Consider the following 22,715-nt stretch of genomic DNA (forward strand, 5'->3'; position numbering starts at 1 on the left):
CCCCCCTCACCTCCCTGACCAGCACACAGCATTACAGACTCAAGTCACCGGTGATTACCGTCGGTCCCCCCCTCCCACCAGAGTGTGAGTCCACCATGAAGGCGGGGGGAGCTGTTTCTGTGGCTGCTCAGCTCGGCAGCCTCAACATCTAGCACAGTGACGGAGTCAGCACACCCTGAACTAATGGGTGCATGTACAGACAGACTCATTGTGCCTTACAGAAAGTGTGACGAGGACAAATGACTAACCCCAGCCAGCACTTCCCACCGCCACATGGGAAAGTCTTAGCTGCCTACCTGGCCCTCGGCCCGCGCTGAGGGAGGAGGGTGGACAGAAAACACATGCCACGTGTTCTCCTCCGCGGGTGGGAGGGCGGACACCGCCCCAGCACACTCAGCACACTCCGGCCCTGCTACCATGTCAGTGGAAAAAGCTGTGTACTCCCAGAGGGCCAAGGTGAGCTCAGAAATTATTTGAAAATTTTGGCACGGGGCAGAACTTTGAACACACTTCCCGAGTGTCTCTCTGAAGGGAAAATTTACTTTTCTATTAGAAACTTCCACACCAACACTTTAGGAATGAGAGGCTGGGGCCCTGCTGGGGCCCCTCCGAGGCAGTTCAGCCCTCAGCTCCTCAGAGGAGCTTTCAGAGCCTGGCGTCTGCGGCCGCCCCCTCTCCACGCCCACGCTGGATGGCAGTGGTTTCCCTTTCTAATGCCCGCACCGCCTTTCCATCACAATGAAGACAGCAAGTGGGGGGATGGGAGGAGGGGAGAAGGAGCACCACGGGTCACCCTTGGCTGAATGTGGGCACAAAGGCTGCTTCCTGTGAGCCAGGAGCCTGGAAACCAACCCCCAGCTGCTCCCCAGGGAGAGGGAGCGCTGCTGCGGAGCAGAGGGTGTGGGGCTGCTGGCCCTCCAACCGGCCTCCCTGGTGCCTACCGGTCACGCAGGAGTTGTGTCTCTAGGCAGCTGCGCAGGGTGGAGGTGCAAAACCAGCTGACAAGACCCAGCAGTCCCTTCCCAGGGACCTGAGCAAGACTCAGCTGAAGAGTTACTCTCAACCAGGCCCACCCTTTCCCCCCGTCGGGTGGGCCTCCTCTTCATTGTGCCACAGCCCGTTTTCCCCTGGAGGGCCCTCAGCGTGCACCAACCACACTCCCCAGGACAGACGTGGCTTGCCCACCTGTGCGGGCTCCCGGTGCCTTGCTGGCCGAGTGAGCACTCTACCTTTTTAACATGCGGGGATTGGAAAAGCAGTGTTGGGAGAAAGCAGCGTTGGGAGAAAGCAGCAAATACCTATCATTTCATTTATACTGTTTTATGAGTAAGTCATCCACTGACTCAGTTTAGACAAATCAATCACAAACACTTATCGAACATTCCAAGGGCCAGGTGGAGGCCCCAAGCCCCACGGACTCGGATGTAGCCGTCTTTGCAGGGAAGCGTGCGCCGCCCGGCCCGGTTGTCAGAATCGGAGCCACCCGACAAAACGCTCAGCTTGGGCTTGAACGTAAGAATCAATGAGCCTTCTCCAAAGGGCACATCCAAACGTGTGCAGGTTCCTAGGCTCTTCTTGGCCACCTAATTCAGTTCAGGTGAAGAAAGGCTGTTGTGTGTGCGTGTGCGTGTGCGTGCGTGCGTGTTATGAGGCAAAATCTCCAAGAAACCACTCTAACACCACCAAAAAGTAGGCAGTTAGGACTTCCCCAAGTGGTTCACCTAAAAGGTGACCTTCCCACACTGCTCTGATTTTAGAGAGGACGGGGGGGGGGGGGGGGGGGGGGGGCGGTGTGAGAAACATCAATTTGCTGTTCTGCTTATTTATACATTTGTTGCTTGATTCTTGCACATGCCCTGACCGCAGATCGAACCCACAACCTTAGCGTATTGGGGTAACACTAATCAACTGAGCTCCCCAGCCCGGCCTCCAACACTGTTTTGAAATTACAGCTGTGGATATTATATGAAATCAGTGTTTCAAAATGTGATTCCGGTTATCAGGACCCTACCACATGGGATGATGGCTACTACCACTCCTTACCAACTGAACAACCACTTTGTCAGAAAAACATTTCCTAAGTTTCTGATCCATCACCAAAGACCTCGAAAGCAAAATGAAGTTAAAATGTACCCGCCAGGAGAAAAAGCCTTGAAGAGGAAGGACATTCTGACACCCGCTGCAGGCTGGCTGGGCCTTGAGGACATTATGCTGAGTGAAATGAGCCAGACGCCAAAGGACAAATGCTGTGCTTCTACTTCCTGAGGTCCCCAGGGTAGTCACACTCACTGAGACAGGAAAGAGGGGGTGGTTGCCAGGGGCCCAGGGCAGAGGGGCATGGGGAGTCAGTGTTTACTAGGTACAGAGTTTCCGTTTGGTAAGATGACATGTACATTTTATTACAATAAAGACAGAAAAATGAGATAAAGTCGGGTTCGATGTGAGAAATGAGAAAGAGAAGTATGACGGGAAGCTGGCGTGCTGGCTGTTTTCTGAGGGATATGGTAAACGCTGAACGTGTGCACCCTTTCTCTTACGGAAATGCAGACAACCACGCTTCCGGTAGGTCGGCTCCGAGGACAGCTGTGTGTGGCCGCACGGGCTGTGCCCTGAGTGAGGGCCTGTGTTCAAGCCAGTTTCATCAGAAAGAGCCTGGATGTCACGTGCCCCTTGCAAGTTTGAAGTGAAGAATTTTGTGTAGGGCCCTGGCTGGTGTGGCTCAGTGGACTGAGCTACGGCCCGCAAACCCGAAAGGTCGCCAGTTCGATTCCCAGCCAGGGCAGCACATGCCTGGGTTGTGGGCCAGGTCTCCAGTGTGGGAACATGCGAGAGGCAACAGATGGATGTATCTCTCGCACATTGCTGTTTCTCTCCCTCTTTTTCTCCTTTCCTCCCTCTATCTCTAAAAGTAATTAAATTTTTAAAAAAAAGAATTCTGTGTGGGAAAATAACTTTTTGCACCACAAATGAACTATCTTCACGATGTAACTTAGGCAAAAAATATATTAGCTTCTGCCTCTATTGGCATATTAATACAGTAACTTATTTAACCTAACAGGAAAATAAAACTTTATTAACTAATAGCTCCTTTTAGAACAGCTAACATTTAACAGTAAAAAAGTACATAAGCACTGACTACTAGTAAAACTTGTTTGTAAAACTAGAAATAAATTCCGTATGTATCTTTTCTGGCAATTTTTAATGAATCCAGGTATTTTCTCCACCGTGATTCAAAACTCAATTTAAAAACTGTAAATCCTCTCCCCAGTACCTAGTCGCCAGGTCCCCTGTGTTAAAGACATACAACTTTTTAAGAAATGCTCCGCACAAAGGACCTGCCTTCTTCCCATAGCTCAAAAGAACGCCGAAACACCTTTCCGCATGGCCAGCAGCCGCACCGAGATGGCCACACGCTCAGATTCAGGGACAGGTGCGGCTGGGCAGCACTTTAATGAGCTGATGTTTATTTATGGGATGCAGCAGGCCGGCTCCGCCCGAGAGAGGCCAGGGAGGACGCGCCTTATCGAACTCCAGGACTGCCCTCCCTCATCTGCACTTAAGTCCATTCCGAGCCCTCTCGGAGAGATAGGAATCCTGCTGCACTAGCAAATTCCCGGGGCGACCGAGCACAGCCTCGCGGGCCGGGGGAACGGCCCGAGTGCCGGCCACAACCCTGCTCCCTCTGCCAGACGCCCTGGGAAGCGCCACAGGCAGATTCCGGGCGAATTTGTCCCGGACACTTGCAGGGACTGGAGTTTGTGTGCGTCACCGGAAGCCACCTGGCTCTCCCTGCGATTTGGACAACTCTTCTTTTCAAGAACCAAGTTGCATTAGAATCCACTTTTTAAACACACAGAAGCAGTGTAGTAGGGGATTCTAGTTTTTAGAAAAGTCCATAACTACTGGGGGGGAGGGTCGCAAAAGAAAAAGCACCCTCATTGTGTTTTCCTCGAGTTCACCAAACGACCCGCAAGGAACAAAACGACCTGCTCCCGCCGTCTCGGCAGCTCAGAAAGAACCCCGTTCTACAAAGAGCCGTCCCAACACCTCCCCCAAGTAACTCCGCTCGGAAACGGAGCCCGCAGGTGAGACCCAGCTCAGAGGCTGCTTACTTACCGGTTTCGGCATTTTCGGTTCCTGGTGGGTTTTCCTCGGTTCTCAGGAAACACTAGTCGCCAGCGGCAGCTGAGACGGCTCGGCTCTCGGGACCTGGAGGCAGGCGAACGCGTCAGAGCGCGCGGTGTCCCCTCTCCTCCCGCCCCGCGCGCGGCGGCTTAAGAACCCGCGGGCGGGCGGCGCGCTCGGGGTGAGTCACCGCCCAATCTGCCGTGACGACGGGCCGGGCGGGCGCGCGCCGAGGGGTGCGAGGCCCGGACCCAGGCGGCGGGCCGGGCCGGGCCGCGAGGGTCTGGGACCCGGACCGGGAGGGTCGGAGGCCCGGGCGCCGAGCGCGGGCGGGGCGGCACGGGGGCGCGGAGGCGGCCGGGCGAGGGTCCCGCGGGTACTTTTCGGGGCTTCCAGGAAGCCAGCGGGGAGCCCAGCAGAAACAAGTTTCACTTTGTGAAGCAACCGTTTGCCCCAAGGCTGAAACCACAACCGTCAAGCCTTTGAGAAACACTTTTTAAAAATTGTCCCCGCCCGGCCCAGCGAGGAGGGAGGGACGCGGGCAGGGGCGCGTCCACGCAGCCCGGGCTCCGCTGGCACTTCGGCAGGGGGCCCGAGGGGGCAGAGACAAGAAGAAAGTGGCGCGCGGAGCAGCCGGCGCGACCACACTGGCAGGTTCAGCCTCACCGGCCGTTTATTTGGGCCTAACCAAAGAACCGTGCGCTGGGGGCCAGGCGGGGACCCTGCGGGCCGCACACCCCAGGACCCCGGGACCCCGAGGCCAGCTCCCCGTGGGGACGTCTTGCCCGGGGCTCGAGCGAGGTCCGTCCCTCCTCCAGGCCGGCCCAGCCACACCTGTCGTCGAGCCCCAGCCACTGCACCTCCGGAGAGCGCGCGTCGCGAACACCCCGGCCCGGACGGACCCCTCCGCCCGCCAACTACGGCCGCTCGCTCGGCTCACCCACGGAGCGTGCAAAGGTCTTCCGAGCTCCTCCGCTGTCGGTGCGTCGGCGCTAGTGCGGGCGGCCGGTGCAGCTTAGTGTCCCCGGAGGGGCGGGGTCCTGGGGCCGCGCCCCTAACCGCCCCGCCCGCCCGACCTGCGAGGTGCGCCCGCGCGCAAGATGGCTGCGGCCACTGCCCACGCCCCCGGCGCTCTCCGCCCCCCCCCCCCGCCGCGCCCCTCCCCGCCCCGCCCCGCCCGGCTCCCCCCGGGCAGCGGAGACCCGGGTGGAGGCGCATTCCAGCTCCCACCCGCCCCGCAGCTTCTCTTCAAAGTAAAGACCTTTCCTTCTTCGCTGACTGTCCCTTTGCCCTTGGAGAACTTTGCCGATTTTGACTGCAGGTGTAAAGTGTGAGACTGCCTGCCCGACCGCGGACCGAGGGAAATCAAGAAAATGTAAATAAACCTGGAGGACCGGTGGCCACAGTGGAAGTGCTGGGCCGTTCTGGGGTGGGGCTGTCCCCGTGGTCAGGTCATTTTGTCCTTGCGCCGGGACCGAGGCCGGGTTCTGAGAACCTGGAACCTGGGGTGGACTTTATCTGGCAGCTGTGTCCCAGCGCACGTGGCCGGCCAGCCTGGTCGGATTCGGCCCAGAAGGACAAGTGCGTGAGGACGCGGATCTCTGAACACTCTCATTTAAGGGCACATGGTGGTCTCGTTTCACTTGAGTAGCACAGAGCTATAACAAAATCTCCGGAGGGAGAAATGCAAGGACTTATTTTTAAGACTTTTGCAAGTAGCTCTCAGGGATTTAAAAAAACACATGCACTTTGGTGGCCAATAGGGTTTGTTGCGCCATGATTTGAGAGAGCTGTTTGGAGCCGTGCTTCCCAAACATGCTGCCCAGACTTGGAGTGCCACACATCCCCTGGGAATTTGCAGAAACGGACATTTCCAGGAATTCCCCCAAACCTAGGAATCAGAAACTCTGGGGCTGAGGGGCCCAGCAGCCTATGTCTTCAAACCCTTAAGGTGGTTGCGATGTAGACTAAGGGTTGAGGCCAGAGCATCTCTGGAACTCCTTTCCTGGGCTCACCACTAACTGCCTGTGGGGTAATTATGGCACCTATTTCATGGGGTGGCTATGAGGATTAAAGGAGGTGATAACATGTAAGATGCCTAGAAAAGTGCCTGGCACATAGAAGCACTCAAATCTACCCCTGTACAGAGTGACTGCTGACTTGGGGCAAAGCACCACACTCTCCCAGTTTGTGGACTGGAGACATGAGTAGCACCCTCCTATGGAGCCTTGTGGGGATTCAGTGGAATCAGGTGTGCAAAGTGCTTAGCACAGTGTGGGGCTCCTGGTGGTGCCTAACCTGCCACAGGAGCTGGATGCTTCTGAGGCACCCTTGTTAGTGGGCACCTGTGACCCTCTCCCCCTGCAGGTGCAGGGCATTTCAGCGTTCCAGGTGAAGAAGGTGGCCTTTCCTGATATTTTGTCCTCTATGTGGGCAAGTCTGTTCCCTCTGAACCGGACTGCTTCCTCCAGGACACTACCTCCACCTCTCCTCACCACCTGGAGCCTTGCTAGCCACTTTCAGTCTAACTCTGCTGAGAGTTTATGCCCCCAGTCTTTCATCTCAGCATATTGTCTTCTAAACCAGAGATTTGGAATAGCAGTGGCCCACAACCTTTATTTCTGAACTTTACCCTTCAGGGAAATGCCGAAAAACGAGAAGATCACAGGTTTCGGGAGCAAAGAGATGTGTCTGAATTCTAGACCCAGCACTTACAGCGGTCACGTTGGGCGAGTGTCTCCGCCTGCCTGAGCTCCCACCTCTTCATCCGTAGAATGGAGGCGATCTTGTTCTCATCACGGAGTGAAGCGTTTAACTTACTCAAATTCGACTTGTAGGTCTACTTTTCTTGCTTAAGTTAAAATAGTATAGAGTCCTATTTTGCATATGCATTTCCCATAAATTATACATTAAGGGAAGTATTACACATTGTATTTATTTGCTACTATACAGCCCTCTCCCAAGAAAAAACATTTTTACTGTATCTTATGAGTGGTTTCAGGTGATTTTCCAATGGTAATTTATTGTCACATAATTATAGAACCTAATACCCCACCACACAGCCACCTCTGCCCCACCCCCACCCCCACCCCCCGCAACACACACGGAAGACAACTTCAATGAATCTGTAAGAATTGTTTAGGACAGTGGTACGGAAGCTTTGGTGTGCATAAAAATCACTCATGCTCCACCTTAGGAATTGGGGGTCAATAAGACTCAGGTAGCCCTGGCTGGTGTGGTTCAGTGGATTGAGCACCAGCTTGCGAACCGGAAGATCGCCGGTTCAATTCCCGGTCAGGGCACATGCCTGGGTTGCAGGCCAAGTCCCCTGTTGGGAGTGTGCAAGAGGCAACCTTGATGTTTCTCTCCCACATCGATGTTTCTCTCCCTGTCTCCCTCCCTTCCCCTCTCTCTCAAAATAAATAAATACAATCTTTAAAAAAAAAATAAGTCCCAGGTAAACCCTGGATCTACATCTGTAACAAGTCTACATCAAAACTTGAGAACCCTTGGTTTAGGGTCCAAGGTGGTAGGGTCCCAACACATAGTAGTTGCTTGGTCTCTCCATTCCTCCTCCTTTTGTGAAGTTATTCCCCTGTCTTTGTAAGTCACAGTTTTGTCCACATTTGACAATCAGCGCCAAGGAAGGAAGCGAGGAAACCTAGAGCCGGGAGTCTTGGACACGCTCCCCTGCTCTGCTGTAGACTATTGGCCCTGGATGGCGGGCTCCTTGGGGCAGGTTCGGGCTTTTCGGCTGGAGGAGGGAAATCATGTGGATACGTGAGCCTGGTGGTGAAGTGCTGGGAGCTCTCCGGGCAGGTGACACTACAGTGAGGCAGGGCAGCCCTCGAGGCAGCAGCCACAAGGACAGGAACTGTCACCTGGAACATCCACCTCCCCTGCCTGCAGGCCTCCTATCAGATCGCCCTGGAGCCTGTCTCCACACTGGTGCCAGGCTAATCCCAACCCAGAAAGAGAGGTTCACAAATAGTGTGACATCTCTAGACTCAGTCACTTCAAGAGGACAGTCCATAGGCAACAGTATAAAGTGCCTTTGGCAAAAGAAGGATTTGGGGTATTTTTCAGGGCTCCATAACCGTGGATGAAAATTCGAGACGGCGACTGGATGATGGAGAGGACGAAGGCAACGGGGAAGCCACAGGAAGGCCTCTGCTGGAGTAGTGACATTTTATCAAGTGGAGGGGGGTCCACAGTGCCCCTGCTGGTGCCCTTTGTGCCTTTTTGTGGTCTGAAATATTTTACCAAAAGTCTTTCCCATGTGACATCAGGTAAGCTTTTCACTGGCAGAGATCAGTGGAAGGAAAGTAAGCGTTTCTTGTGATCTTATGAAGCTCTGTGATCTCAATATGCAAATCCCTGGCACAATTTCACATTCCTTCCCGACCTTGGAGGGGTGACAGGGTCCTTGCACGAAGGTGGGAGAGCGTGGGAATGAATAAGGACTCACACAGCCCGGCAGGAGGCCACTCTGCCCCGTGTCCAGAATTAACTAAGGGTCTTCACAGGACAACAAGTTAGAAGGAGCCTCTAGGTACTATTTTGATGATACACCTTGTATAATTTGGGTCTTCTAGGAAAAATTCTGGCCACTAGTTGTTCTATTTTAATTGTTTCCTTGGTTTCTAAATAATTTGCATAAAAAGCCAGAGCAGTTTTTAGGTCAGGGGGCACTGATGACCACAGAACTTGTTTAACGAATAAATTCCCAAATAGCCCAGCTTCTTTTACGACGTTTTGTCTTATTCGTGATCATTTTATGAGTTTTTGTCTCAGCTTGAAAGCATGTGGGGTGGGGAAATAGTGAATAGTGCATAGGACCTTATGTACCATCTATTTTAGTACCCTCCTCCATGTAGACAGGAGAGAGCCCCGTAGAGATTAAATGCATTGTCCACCTTCCTGCACCCACACGTCTCTTACCAAGGTCGCCGGTGACGTCCATCTTGCTAAGTCCAGACACCACACTTCTCTGCCTCATCTTACAGTCCTCCTCAGCCGCCTCTGACTTGTGGGATGCTCCCCCGGGAGGTTCTGCTTCTAGGGTTTCTGTTTTCTCCCCTCCCCCCTCTCCTGGTCCCTCCCGCAAGGCCGGCTCTCCCATATGGTTCCCACTGCAGGGCGCTCATCTGTGCTCTCCCTTCCGAGCTCATCTGATCTGATCCCAAGGGTTAGATCACATGCGCAGCCCTGGCCTCTCTCTCCAGCAACTGTGGACGTGGCGTGTCTTCCGTATTCCTGATTTTTCTAAAAGCTCTACCCTCCCCGTCTCTCAGTTTACAAACAGCACCATCATAGGCCCCGGCGCTTGGCCCCACACCCGGAAGTCAGCCTGAATTGCTCTCTTTCCCTTGACCTCCAACACCCACTCCAACAGCCTAACAGCCCATTTCGGAATAGATCAGGTTGGGTCTCCCCCACCCCCGCCGTGGGTTTTAGAGTAGGATTGGAGCCCCTTCCTTGGCCCTGCGGGATCCGGCCCCCCCTGCTTCCCCAGCTGCACCCTCCTCCTGCCTCCCCCTCTGCTCGCTGCCTCTGCTCCAGCCGCTTGAGTTTTTGTTCTGGGCCTCAGGGGTCTCGTACTCCATGTTCCCTCTGCCTGGAAAGCACTTTCCCATCTGCCAGCCTGCCCTTTTTTCCTACTCTCCCAGGTCTTTGCCTGAATGCCACCTTCTCTGAGAGCACTTCCCACCTCGCCATGGGAAGTGCCACCATCCTGCCAGTTCACCTGCGCCGCTATGGTCTTGCTTGTTCGAGTCTTTATTTTGCCCCCCACCCCACAGGCATGGCAGCTAAAGGGCCTCAGCAGCTAAAGGGCCTGGTGCCTAGTAGGTGTCCAGTAAGTAGGTGTCGAGTAAACGAAAGCAGTACTAGTCAGCACCAAGCCACTTTCTCAGGTTAGCTTTCTCTCCCGCACACCACCGTCTGCCTGCCTGCTGTCTGCTGCAAGGCCCACCAGGGAACCGCTTCACTCACCTGTATCCCAGCTGTGCGAACCACCGTCGAAAACCAGAGACGGAAAACAGTACTTTTAAGAAAAAGGAACCCATCTATTTAGAATCTTTCTAGGTTTCTGAAAGTTTATTGATTCCATTATCGGGTGGGGTTCCCGCAGGTCCGATTAGCCCTTTTCAGGCACAGCAGGCTAGGAGAGAGTGGGAGGTACAGGCACAAGCCCAGACAGCAGTCTGTTTGACAGCGAAGAGCAGAGCTAAGCTCAAAGGCCAGGTGACCAGGGGTCCACAGCCCAGAGAGGCCTGGTCTGCGTGGCCCCGGAGCCTGGAACGAAGGCGAGCCCAGGGCAGTGCTGTGATCACATGGTAGTTTTCGCAGGAAACAAGGGAGGTGTGTCTGCCCTGTACTCTCAGCGCATAGGTTATGGTGCAATTTTTAAAAAAATTATAAAATGTTTTTGGAAAATAATTCAAAATACAACTACACACCCACGATCCAGATCTAACAAGGAGTGTTAGGTCAGCACGTTATCTTTAGAGTTTTTTGATAAGAAAAGAAAGAAAAAAAGAAAGCCCTCCAGCCTGCCTCATCCCCGCAAGGCGAGCCCTTCCTTTAAAATCCTCAAGTTGCTGCATCTTCTCTAAGCAGGGCTTAAGTTTCACATGAAAAAAATCCACTTTTGTGGGACAAACTCTCTCTCAAATACATTAGATGTATTAATTGGCTGTTTGGCTGCAAAATACAAACAGGAAACATTTTTAAATCATCATCTTTCTTCTCTTTCTTTGGACCGTGAAAGCTAACTTGATAAAGCAGCCCACACCCAGCGCTGTGCAGGCCGGTTTGGCCTCCGTTCGGACGGCCATCTGTGCAAGCCGTGGGCTCCCTGACGGCAAGGCCGGTGCCCCTGTCTGGTGGCCGAGAGCAACGCCTTCGCGTGGTGGGAGCTCAGTGGGTCTTTGTCGAACTGAACGAAGTTGTAGCCCTGCATATTTTCTGTGGCGACAGTATCTTACTAGGTATCAGTCTTCTGGATCCCAGAGGTTTGACATGTGAACTGGAGAATTGGCAATTAAAAAACTTTTTTAAAGGCGTTTGATAACAGCGCAAACACATTTCTGTAACTGGTGATAAATGTTATCTGACCCACGTGGACCTTACCGAACAGTGAAAGGAGCCATTCCCGAACGAAAGCATCTTGGCTGCATCTCAAGCAATGCTGTAGGCTGAAACATGGGCCACATACTTCATTGGACAAATATTTATTGAGCTCCTACCCCTTGTCAGGCACTGAGCTGTGGGGGGGAGCCAGGCAGATGAAACCCCTGAAATTACACTTCATTAAAGGTTGGCCTTTGGCTGTTTGGGGTCTACCATATTCTCCATGAATTTCCATAAAATCGGCCATGTCACTGGGCCAACCTCCTCTGACTGGGTCCTCAAGTGACCCCTGGCAACTTGATTAGGGAATGTGTAGACTGCAGTAGAGACCCCTGGCAACTTGATTAGGGAGTGTGTAGACTGCTGTAGAGACCCCTGGCAACTTGATTAGGGAGTGTGTAGGCTGCGGTAGAGACCCCTGGCAACTTGATTAGGGAGTGTGTAGGCTGCGGTAGAGACCCCTGGCAACTTGATTAGGGAGTGTGTAGACTGCTGTAGAGACCCCTGGCAACTTGATTAGGGAGTGTGTAGACTGCTGTAGAGTCTGGAGCTGGCCCTGACTCCGCCACTAATGGGGAATGCGGGTGTGTCGCCCCACACAAAGCTGGCGGCAGCAGGCTGTTGGAGGAAGGACGCTGCCCACTGTGGGCAGGCGGTCCCTGGGGAGGCAGGACGGCCTGCCACCCTCAGCCTCTGCTGATGGCTGTTGCCACATTTGGCATGTGGGCCCTGTCCTACCACACTCTAACTTTCAAGACGAGCTTGAAATCCTGATTTTAACATGCAATTCCCCAATTCCTAAATGTTGCCAATGATTTAGAATTGTTTTCAAAACACTCTGCAGGCCAGACTCAACGGGGCACCCTGGCGGCCTTGTGTTCCACAGACCGGACGCACTGTGTTATCCGTCTGACAGGCCGGCTTATCCCCGTGCCACGTGACACCCGCTTCGCTGCCCAGCGCTGTCATAGTGGGCCAGCTCTTGCCCTGATGGTGACATTGCTCTCCACGTTTCTGTAAGTAGTAGAAAATGCACCGGCTGCCCCCAGCCCAGTTTCCCATTCTGCACACACATGAAGTCAGTCGTGAGGGTCGTGCTTTCTGTTCTGAGAATTGTCACTCTTGCACTTAAGGGATGTTCAAGGGAAAGGTCCCCTCGTTCGTGGTGGACCCTGCATGCTGAAGGATTGGCCTTGGCCCACCTTCCCCGGCAGGCCTCCACCAGCCCCTGCTGCCCACCCTGCCCCTGCTCTGCACTCACTCAACAAGGAAGAGAGGCTTCCAGTTTCCCGCACAACTCCTCGCCAGCACAGTTGCATCTAGGCTAGCAATGTCCCACGGCCTCGTCACCGGCCTGTGACACTCATCACTGCCGCTGCAACCCGCTCCGAGAGCCCACGGAGGCGACTGTGAATGCTGTGCAGGTGTTGGACGCAGAGTCACCCAGGCAGCTTTCCCTTCTGAGGCCACCTGGCCACCTTAGAACACGGGACTAATGTTAGACGAGCTTTCCTAAGACTTGCTTTCACTTTGAGATTATTTTTATGAAAGAAAAGTGAAACTCTCCACCCACAATCCAAAAGCTATTTTAAGGCCCAGAGCAGGGTTGTCACCCTCTGTCTCCTAGACGTTAGGGTGTGTGCTAGCTGGCCGACCAGGTGCAACAGAAACACAGAGAAACGGTTTTGTGAATTTCCGGAGGCTCAGAATTCTGGTGTCCCCTGTTCTCTTCCCTTTACCCCAATGCCTGGCCCTGGCCTTCTAGAAGGCACCACTCAGAAGATCTGGTCACTGAGAAAGACCCAGCCTCCACGCGGATGACTGGCTGTTTCCCGGCCGCGGAGGGTGGAGGGGACACGTCACCCTCTGTGTCCCCTCAGTGCAAAGGGTCTCGTGTGATCTACCTGCTGCATTTGGAAGGATAACCTGGCCTCAGGCAGCCCAGCCCCTTCTCTCTTTCTTCCTTTCTCTCTCTCTGGGGAGCAAGCCTGCCTGCAGGGTGTGGTGCTGGCCCTTCAGGCCACACGTGTTACAGGGCCTGGCCTGCTAGGGAGCCTGTGAAGGGCAGGCAGCCTCCCACGAAGCGGCACATTTGTCTGGTGCTGCGGTTCCGTTGCACGGGGTCCGCTCACGCACAGGTCGGGGCTGTGTATGGCTCTCAGTGCTGTGGCAGAGGAGGGGAATGTTATTTATTAGGTGCCTTCCAACCGCCATAGGGGCTTCTGATCTCTCTCCCAGGCCGCTCCAGGCCAGGTAACAAGAATGGCCATCCCCGAGGGTCATTTCGATGCCATGAATGCCCTGCTCACCTTCTTCAACTCGGAACTGAAACAAAGGAAGACTTCTTTTTACCCGAGACTTGGAGGAGCTCTCAACCAGCAAGGCATCCTGTCTCGGTGGTTTTGATCCCTGCAGAGTCCGAGCGCCTGCTGTCTGCTCTGCCCCAGCGTGCCCCTCACCCCCAGCCCCTCGGAGCGCCACCAGCCGGCCCACCTGGCCACTCTCCCTTTCCCCATTGGGACCTCGATCACAGCAACTGTGCCTCGTCCCTCTTTGCAGACACTACTTGGGAAGCAACTTCCCCTAAATAACAAACTGGGCTCCATTCTCCCGAGGCCTGTACCAACCGACTCTCAAACCTTTACACCTGGACATACTTGGTCCGGGTACTTACGTTTGATTCGTTACGTCACAGAGAATGTTTCATTAGCGAACGTGTGCTAATGGGAGGCAGAGCCTTGGTTATGTCCTTCCTCTCTGGTCTGTTCAGTGTCTGACCCGGGGCAGCGCTCGGTCAGCGTTGTCCCATGGGTGTGCCTGCCGGGACCTGGCACCTTCCCCACCACTCCCCACGGCACCAGGGGTCCTCGGGAAGTGGTAACAGCCCAGGGGCGGCTCACTGACCCTTCATCCTCAGAGAACTTTCAGGATGTTCTCCTGTTAAAATGAATCCAGCTCTTTTTCTTGTAATTGCTCCTTTTTCTTTCCGTTTTCTATTTCCTCCTCATCCTGTGTTGAATAAATATGTCTTTGTTTACATGTTATTTTCTGCAAAATGCGGTGGCTTTGTTTACACCCACTTTCCATTTGTATGAGTGAGGTAAGGCGTGTACCTCCTTCTGATTCTCCGCCAGCTCAGCAGGTCTGCTTTATTATCCACCGCGCTGCTGCGGGGTCACCTGACACCTGCTCCTTGCCCCTGCGTAGTCCCACTTGTCTGGTCCACCACGTCCCACCTGTCCTCCCTCCTACGCTGGACACTCAAGTACCTCCACAGATGCCACAAGTATTGCACACATGTCCCCATGGACCTAAGAATTTCACTGGGACAAATAACCACGAGGGAAAGAGTTGGGTCCTCGGAAGGTTGCCATATAACGTCATCCAAGCAAGGACAAGTCAGAGCATAAAGGGGACACTACTAATAATGACACCAGGACAAGAGGGATAAACCATGACTCTCCCAGGCCGACCAAGATACAGGGTCAGCCTTGTTGAAAGTTTGACTGTGTAGAAATGGACTGAGATGTAGCAGCGTGGGGGTCCCCATCCCCCCATCCCACCACGCTTACTTGGCGCTGCAACCGGGACGACAAAATCCCACATCACTGCTGCCATCTGCTTTTCTCCCTCCACTCACACGTCTGCGTGTCTCCATGCTGCTGCTGGCCTCTCAGATTTCCTTATTTGGAAATTATCCCTTTGCTTTGCCTTGTTTTGTTGGGGCTTTATTGTTGTTTGCAAGAGTTCCCTCTGTTTCCTAGCTATTAATCCCGCCAGTTTTAGACATTGCAAACATGTTCTCTGCCAGCTGAATGGATTTTGTCCATGCTGTTGGATTTGATCCTTCTACTCAAAGTTATCCATTTTTTTTCTGCCTTATTGTTTTGTGTTCTGGACATTCAATGTCAGAAGCATTTTCTTTCCCCTACTTCAGAAACACGTTCTCCTTCCTTTTCTCCCATTGACTGTTTAGCGTCCCCTTCCAGAAATGGCTTCTTAACCCCCTGGAGAGCGGCCTCCCCAAACGTGGATTGCAGGAGGGAGGCTGTTTTCCATCTCTCTGCACAGAGAGGCTGTTTCCACACTCACTTTGTGGCCTGTCCTTTCCCACGGATTTGCGGCGTCCTCTTTATCAAGTGTGACATTCCCACGTGGATCTGCGTCTGCCGGCCCGTTCTCTGCTCTGCCCCAGTCTCTGCCTTCCTGCATCTCACTGCCCTGTGGCTTTGTCGTTTGCGTGTGTTGATACCCAGGACGGCCACTTCCCCTCATTGCTCCTGTTTTCCACTCAGATCTTCAGATCTTCTTCGCGAAGTCTCATAACAAACAGTGGCTCCCATGCAGCTCTCTGCTGGGAGCCACCCAGGGTAGGCTGAGCTGCTCCATTTCTACGCAGCTATAACTACGGTGAATATTTTTGGCATAAACCTGTGAAGAGTGAACACAGCGTGCTGTGTCGTCTGAGAAGGGCCCCTTTGCTGCCCAGGGCCCCCGCATGCATGGCCAGGACTAGGGGGAGGGATGAAAAGAAGAAGGCATCACCCAGACTCCCCTTTACCTCCATCAGGAGCTCAAGCAGGGCTGCAGTCCCCAGGCCCGGTGCAGCATGCATGGCTAGGTGCGCTCAGGGTGGAGATGACTTGGAAAGCAGCCTCACCCTCTCTGTACCCAGGCACTCGGGAGTCGTCCAAGAATCCCCGCTTCTGTGCGGAGGCCTCTGCCCCACAGGCCGCGGGTCCGATCACCCTGAAGGCCCTCAGTGCGCACTCTCAGGCAGACTGGACATACGTCTGCGTCACACTCAGCTCCGTTCCTCCTTCCGCCCACGTCCTCTAGTCTAATTCCTGATGCCTCCACGTGGGTCCATCTCTTCTTTCTCAGCCTGTTTCCAGCCTCCACAGCCCTTCCCTCCCCCAGCTAGAGCCACTCGGTCCACCCCAGACATCTGCCGGCCCCAGGGCCAGTGTGGACGCAACGCCATGGGATCTGGCACCACGATGGGTCAAGCAGCCCAGCCGGCTCCAGGTTTCTACCTCTTGATTGCATGTTGCACCCCGATCTGTCACTGCTGTCACTGTGCTCTTTGTTTTCTCAGCCACCCGCACTGAGGGAGCGTCAGTCCCACTCAGGATGCTGCACCGGGCCTGGGGACTGCAGCCCTGCTTGAGCTCCTGATGGAGGTAAAGGGGAGTCTGGGTGATGCCTTCTTCTTTTCATCCCTCCCCCTAGGAATTAGGGTCTGGGATGAAGGCACTACCGCCCATTGACCACTTCCGGAAAATCACCCGTTCCACAGTCACCCTTCTCTCTGACTCTGACAGGGGTGTGTTTGCATCTCCACGCTGTGGCGGAGGACGCCCAGGCTTGGGGTGCAGTCATTCCCCGAAGCACAAGGCTAGAATGTGGGGTGGCAAAGCCCTTGCTCTCTCCTGCACACCACAGAACCCATGATCCCCTGACCCCACCTCGCTCCCCTGTCCTGCACCGTCTGTTTGTGAAACGGGACAAGGCCACACTGACACGCTCGTGCCTCTGTCCTGGACAATCACAATAATCTGCATGTTGCTGCCCCTTCATCTGTTCATCTGACCAGCAGACATTCCTTACGCATCCGTTCCTGGCAGATGCAGCTTCCATATGATCAATTTTTCAGTTCAGCACTGACGCAGCAGCTGGAGCTATAGCCCGGACCACATGATGCTCCTGCTGGAGTGGCGGGGGAGACCTGGGACCTGCCACCAGGCCATCCTCAGAGCCAGAGAGGCTGGGCCAGCAGGACAGAGGCCACAGCCGGGGGGACTGGGCAGCAGGCTTGGCAGGGGGAGCCCCAGGTGGCAGGGCGCAGGACCAGGGAAGGTCCAGGCCCAGACTCCAGGTTGGAGGAAGGACTTGAGTCCCTGTGAGGGGCCTGGCAGATCAGTGCAGGGTCCTGCCTCTCAGAAGAGCCCACCACTAGACCTGGCAACATGAAAGGCCGGGAGCAGGGCTGTGACGGTACACAAATCAGCAGGAATGGGGAGGAGAGTAGCTTGGTGTTGCGTCCAGCAGAGGAACGCCTGCTTCAGGGAAAGATGGCTCCTAGGCCTAGACACAGCCTGACTCTGGCTCCCCCATGGGCTACCCACCCCCAGGGTTGCCCGCTGTCTCTCTCCACTCCCTGTGCCCCTCCCCCAGGCCCAGGTAGACCCTCTGGCCCCTGGGCCTGGGCCTGGGCATGCCCACCACCCAGCTGGGCTCCAGCTCTCTGCCCCCATCCCAGCCTCCTCCCTTCTGCAGCCGACTTGTCCTACAGGACTGTGTGCAAAGGCTGCAAGCTTTTCTTTTTCCTTTCCCAGGTTTCCCAGCCTGTTTCCTATGATACTGACTCTGTACCTCTGTTAAAATACTCGTCATTCTGCCTGGCATATTAGTTTCCAGGGCTGCAGTCACAAAGTGTCATAAACTTGGTGGCTTAAAACAACAGAAATGTATTGTCTCGCAGTCCTGGAGGCCAGAGGCAGAAACCAAGGTGTCCGCCAGGCCGTGCTTCCTCGGAGACCCGTAGGAAAACTGTGGGGTTGGATCCCTCCCTGTCTCTTCCCACTTCTGGTAGCTCCAGGCGCTCCTGGGCCTGTGTGGGCATTTCTTCTGTATGGGCCTCGGGGTCACATGGCCGCTTCTCTCTCTGTCTCTTTTCTTCTAAGAATACCAGTCCTGTTGGACTAAGGTTTCACCTTGCTGCAGTTTGATCTCATTTTACCTTAAGGAATCACATCTGCAATAACCTCATTTCCAAATAAGGCCATCGTCTGAGCTACCGGGGACCAGAACTTCAACTTGTCTTTGGGGGTGGACACAATTCAACCCCTCACACCTGGCATGAGTGTTGTGTGAACACAGGTCCCGTGCCTACGGCTGGGTGGTTTTGCAGTGAAATAGGCCTGGGTTTGTCACTCGCCCTCCTGCACAAAGCTGAGCAAGGCCCCTCAGCCATCTGCCTTTCCTCATCGGGAAAATAACCGCGACACCTGGGCTTATTATGGCGTTTATTAGAGTCGCTGCACTTACAGAGCGGGCACCCAGGAAATTGTGATTATGATTATTAACGTTGTGTGTTGAACAGGGCAGCTGCTCAATAAACAAGTGTAGTCACCACTTCCTCTAATAAATATTTACTAATTGGCAGGCCTCAGAACACCTGAACTGATGAGCTTCCCAGAGGGAGGAAGAAGTGGCAGCCAACAAGCCCTGGAGAATCTATCCGTCCCTTGGCATCGTGGGAACTGCTGAGGTGACGACGTGGCAGCTGCCCGGCCCTGCTCGGGTGGCAGGGAGATCCCGGCTCCCCACTTCCCACAGTGCGGAGTCCTGGCCGGCTCTGTGGGAATGTGGAGGTGGCACAGACTGGCACTCCACACCCTGTCCTTTGTTCTCCAGGCTCCGTGTGTCTGTGTACACATGCACAGGGGCAGGCCTCGGAGACCAGAGCCAAGGGAGGCACGCACCTTTGTGATGGAATAGACTCAGGCTGGAGGGAAAGACAATAGCCAGAACAGGACTTCCAGTTTGGGGACCCTCCCAATTTCTGGGAAGCCCAGATTCTCCTCCAGAGAGAGGGCGGGGAAGGGGCCCAGTGAAGGAGACAGAACCAGAGGCCTGAGTCCAGAAGAGACCTCTGTCTGGGAGGAGCAGGGCTGACCTCAGTGACTGAAGTTTTCCCCTCTATCAAGCGGAGCTGATAGAACCTGCCTTATCCACTGAGAACATGATTCAAATGCCAGCTGTTCTTGCTCATCCTTGAAGATGCATCTCCAAACCCCATGAAATTTTGCAGAGCACGCTCACAGCTGTGCTTTCCTGTGATTTTCATTTTTACAAGGAATGAAAAATTACTCTTAGGAACGAGGGAAGATGTCTAAGGCCCAGTGTTCGTCTACCACAGGATCGAACTTGGCATCGCTATCCTCTCCACATTTCATTCACAACAAACGTGTGTGCTTCTGTTTCCTTAGGAACAAACGGACTGGCATATGGCCTCCTTAGACTGTAAACGGGGCAAATACGTCCCCGGGAGAAACTCACCACGAACTCCTTGGAGCCTACAGGGGAACTGTTTCAGAGAGATACACCAAAGTACATGCAGACTTTTAGGAAAGAAGATCGTGATGGCATTTCATTCAGGACCCACACGGTTAAGAGTCAGATGCCACTGCATCAGGGAACATACGTGGTGTTCGGCACCGAGGCTTGCTGCAGACCACGAGAGCTTTCACTGTTAAATGTATCTCCTCCAGGAGAGGCGAGGAGAAGATGCGCATAGAGCGCCAGACCACAGCACCATGGAGGGCCCGCCGCACACAGTGTGGTGAGGCCAGTCAATAAGAGCCCGTGTCCTTTCGGGGCAATAAGAAGAGCACCTGACGTACTCTTTCTCATGGAAGAGATCAGGGCCAGAGAGAGAGAAAGGAAGAAACCATAGGAAGCAGATGCCGGGTCAGGAAAGCAAGCCCTAACTTGTGCAGCCCAGGTCTGAACTCTGTGCAGACAGCTGCCTGGTTTCCACTTTGGCTCGATGATCACAGCTGCACGCACCCAGGTAGGTGGAACTCTGCAACTCAGGGCATGCAGTTTCCTTGGCCAGGGTTTCTGCCATCTGAGCAGAATGTTGTAAAAGTGCTGAATTCAAGTTCAGAAGCCACCATAATTGTTAGCAAGAGCTGCCCGATAATTTCACCAATAAGCCATATGGTAAATGCAGAGACTATTGGAGAGCATTTAATTTGCAATAAAAAGACCCTGAAACTTCCTCTGGAGCTGCGTGGCAGCCAGGAAATGGACAGTAGTGATGGCAGGTCCCCACAACTATCGCATTCATAAAACCTGTTACATTTGTAACACCACAGTGCCTCTTAGAACACCACATCGATACCTTTTCAGCAAATCAAAATGACCAGGAGATAATCGCCTCACTTCCATATCATAAAACAAAGCCAACCAAAAATCAGAAAGTCGCCAGTGTGGCGAGGATGCAGAGAAACGGGAACCCTTGCTGGGGATGTGAAGGGCGCAGCACAATGGAAGACAGTATGGTGGATCCTCGAAAAATTGAACCCGTGATGTAGCAATCCCCCTTCAGGGTATACATTGACAGAACAAAAGCCGGGGTCTTGAAGAGATATTTGCACACTGATGTTTAATGCAGTATTATTCACAATAGAAAAACGAGGAAAGCAACATCAGTGTCCATCAGTGGATAAGCGGGTGAAGAAACTGTGGCGTACACAGACAGTGGAATGCTATTCAGCCTTGAGAAGAAGGAAAGAAAGAAAATTCTCTCACATGTGAACATGGATTGGGGGCGTCCAGCCCGCAGCCCACTGGCCACATGCGGCCCAGCACAAAATAGTAAATTTACTGAAAACCTTTTTTTTTGCTCATCAGTTTTCATTAGTGTTTGTGTATTTAATGTGTGGCCCAAGCCCACACTTCTTCTTCCAGTGAGGCCCAGAGAGCCAAGCGGTTGGACACCCCTGCAGGGATGAAGTATGAGGTCATCGAGTGAACCCTAAGTGAGGTAAACCAGTCATAAAAAGAAATGCATACAAGTGATTCCTCTTATATGAGGTCCCTGAAGTCATCACACTCTCAGAAACAGAAAGGAGGAAGGTGGCAGCCCAGGGCTGGCGGGAGGGGCGGGAAGGGACCTGTGACTCAGTGAGTGCAGAGGGTCAGTTTCTAAGGAGGAAAAGTTCTGGAGACCTGTCCACGGTGACGTGCGTGCAGTTAACACGACTGTACTGTCTCTTAACGTGGTGAAGAATGTCATTTGTACCTTATTTTTTAACCGCAATCTTTAAAACCTCAAAAGGTAAAATGAAAATGTCATAAAAAACATAGTTCATATACAAAGGTATTCTCTAATATTAATGGTTGTCGAAGTTCTTGGGGACCGTTTTCTAGACCCACCGGCCACCCCTCCCCCAGCCCCCAGCCCCTCCCCTCTCCCTGGTTGCTAGGCACCTGTTTACCATAGAGACAGAACACTCCGCAGGGTTCCGAGTGCTTTATCTGTGCCCACAGGGCACTGGCAGCTGGTGGCAGAGCTGTGAGCTGGGCCAGCCATGGAGGGCCTGGTGCCGGCCACTGCCACCGCATCCACGTTCCAGCTGATCCTGGAGCATCTGTGTGCGGTTCTGCTGCTCATTTCTGAGGACTTGAGACATGTCCCAGCTCTCTCTGCGTTCCTCTGGGGGATCCTGGTGGGCGTCCTGGTGGTGATGTCTTTGAAGGTGAAGAGACGACACACTTCCAGAAGTGCGAAGGCACTGGGCACTAAGTGTCCTGCCCACGATGAAGCCTCTGCAGGATGCAGTGAGGATACTGGACCGATGATGGAGGCCGATGATGCCCCCAAGCCCCCTGAGGTGGAGGCCAGTCCTCTCAGGTTACAGACCTTGTGCTTGAAGGCACTGAATAGGCACCTGAGCAGGATGTTGTCACTTCAGGACCTGGCTGATTTAGTGAAAGCCCTACGCAAGAGCCAGCCTCCTAAACGTTCCCACGTGACCGATGAGAAGCCCACCTCCAAAGCATGGGGAACTGATGGAGAACAACTTCAGAAGAACATGACAGACAATTTGAACAAGGACACTTGTTACCCGGAAAGTCCAGAACGGTGCCGAGGCGACAGTATGGGACAGAAGCAGAAGATCCAAGAGAAGGAGGAGGAGAAACAAAGGCTGGAGCAGTTGAAGGCACCAATGGAGCCGGTCCTGCAAGGCAGAGTCAGCCAGTCCGTGTCCATGGCTGGAAACCCAGGGCAGACCAGCCCCGGGCCCGAGGTCCTTAGAGGTCACTTGGCTCATGTCACAATGCAGGCCGAACCACAGAGGGGAGCAGAGAACGGGGATCAGTTCGTCCATAGGTCGGAAGATGGTCTCAAGGGTGTCCCTCGTGATGTTGACCTCAATGTGTCCCTTCCACATGCTGACGAGGAAGATCAGGGAAGAGCCGGAGAACTCTGGGAGCAAAAACAAATCAACAAAGCGCTTGCAGCAGACCTAACAAATCTGCGAACCGAGAAAGCATCTCTGCAGCGTGAAAATTCAAACCTGAATGCTGAGGTTCAGCAGCTGAAGCTGAAGCTTCAAATTGTGCCTGACACATATGAAGATCGTTTAACCCAAGTCCAGAAACAGCTGTTCGAGGCAGAAAGGCGCTGCTTAGGAATGGAGAAGAGACTGCTCGATGACTGGAGAAGCATGAACTCCACCTACCGGATGCTGAACAACTACAAGAAGATGGCCCGAGACATGAACCAGGATCTACAAAGAAGCACTTTCTACTACGAGAGGGAGATTCGATACCATCGGGAAAGAGCCGAAGCAGCCCGGAGGGCAGCCGGGCACATGGAGAGAAAGCTGCAGGAGCTACAGAGAGAAAATGATCACCACAGGCAGATGCTGGCCAAGGCC

The 22,715-nt window shown here is 53.8% G+C and overlaps 1 protein-coding gene and 2 long non-coding RNA genes across 6 annotated transcripts in view; 1 reads left to right on the forward strand and 2 right to left on the reverse strand.

Moving 5' to 3' along the window:
- The window catches only part of EZR (ezrin), a 45,402-nt gene extending 40,186 nt beyond the window's left edge, over nucleotides 1–5,216 (reverse strand). The window contains exons 1-2 of one of the 2 annotated variants that reach the window (XM_053913860.1): nucleotides 5,066–5,216; nucleotides 4,117–4,209 (exon numbers count right to left, since the gene is read on the reverse strand). In XM_053913860.1, coding sequence (XP_053769835.1) covers nucleotides 4,117–4,128 — 12 coding nt within the window. In that variant the 5' untranslated portion in view covers nucleotides 4,129–4,209; nucleotides 5,066–5,216. Of the gene's footprint in view, nucleotides 1–4,116; nucleotides 4,210–4,959 lie in introns of both variants that reach the window. The other variant, XM_053913862.2, reaches the window with a different exon arrangement.
- A 1,554-nt stretch (nucleotides 5,217–6,770) lies between these two features.
- Nucleotides 6,771–20,818, forward strand: LOC123478863 (uncharacterized). 3 transcript variants are annotated; one of them, XR_006654259.2, is made up of 4 exons: nucleotides 6,771–6,958; nucleotides 8,212–8,414; nucleotides 12,104–12,275; nucleotides 18,428–20,818. It is a non-coding gene; the product is annotated as an uncharacterized lncRNA (long non-coding RNA). The 3 variants fall into 3 exon arrangements; XR_008425535.1 differs by lacking the exon at nucleotides 18,428–20,818 and adding an exon at nucleotides 16,358–16,422; XR_006654261.2 differs by lacking the exon at nucleotides 18,428–20,818 and adding an exon at nucleotides 13,498–13,809.
- On the reverse strand, nucleotides 10,228–15,030 carry LOC123478866 (uncharacterized). Its single transcript, XR_006654263.2, has 4 exons — nucleotides 14,832–15,030; nucleotides 12,521–12,737; nucleotides 11,260–11,324; nucleotides 10,228–11,155 (listed from the first exon to the last, which is right to left on the reverse strand). It is a non-coding gene; the product is annotated as an uncharacterized lncRNA (long non-coding RNA).
- Nucleotides 20,819–22,715: the final 1,897 nt, after the last annotated feature.

The sequence above is a fragment of the Desmodus rotundus genome, chromosome 11, assembly GCF_022682495.2.
Source record: "Desmodus rotundus isolate HL8 chromosome 11, HLdesRot8A.1, whole genome shotgun sequence".
Classification (NCBI taxonomy): Eukaryota; Metazoa; Chordata; class Mammalia; order Chiroptera; family Phyllostomidae; genus Desmodus; species Desmodus rotundus.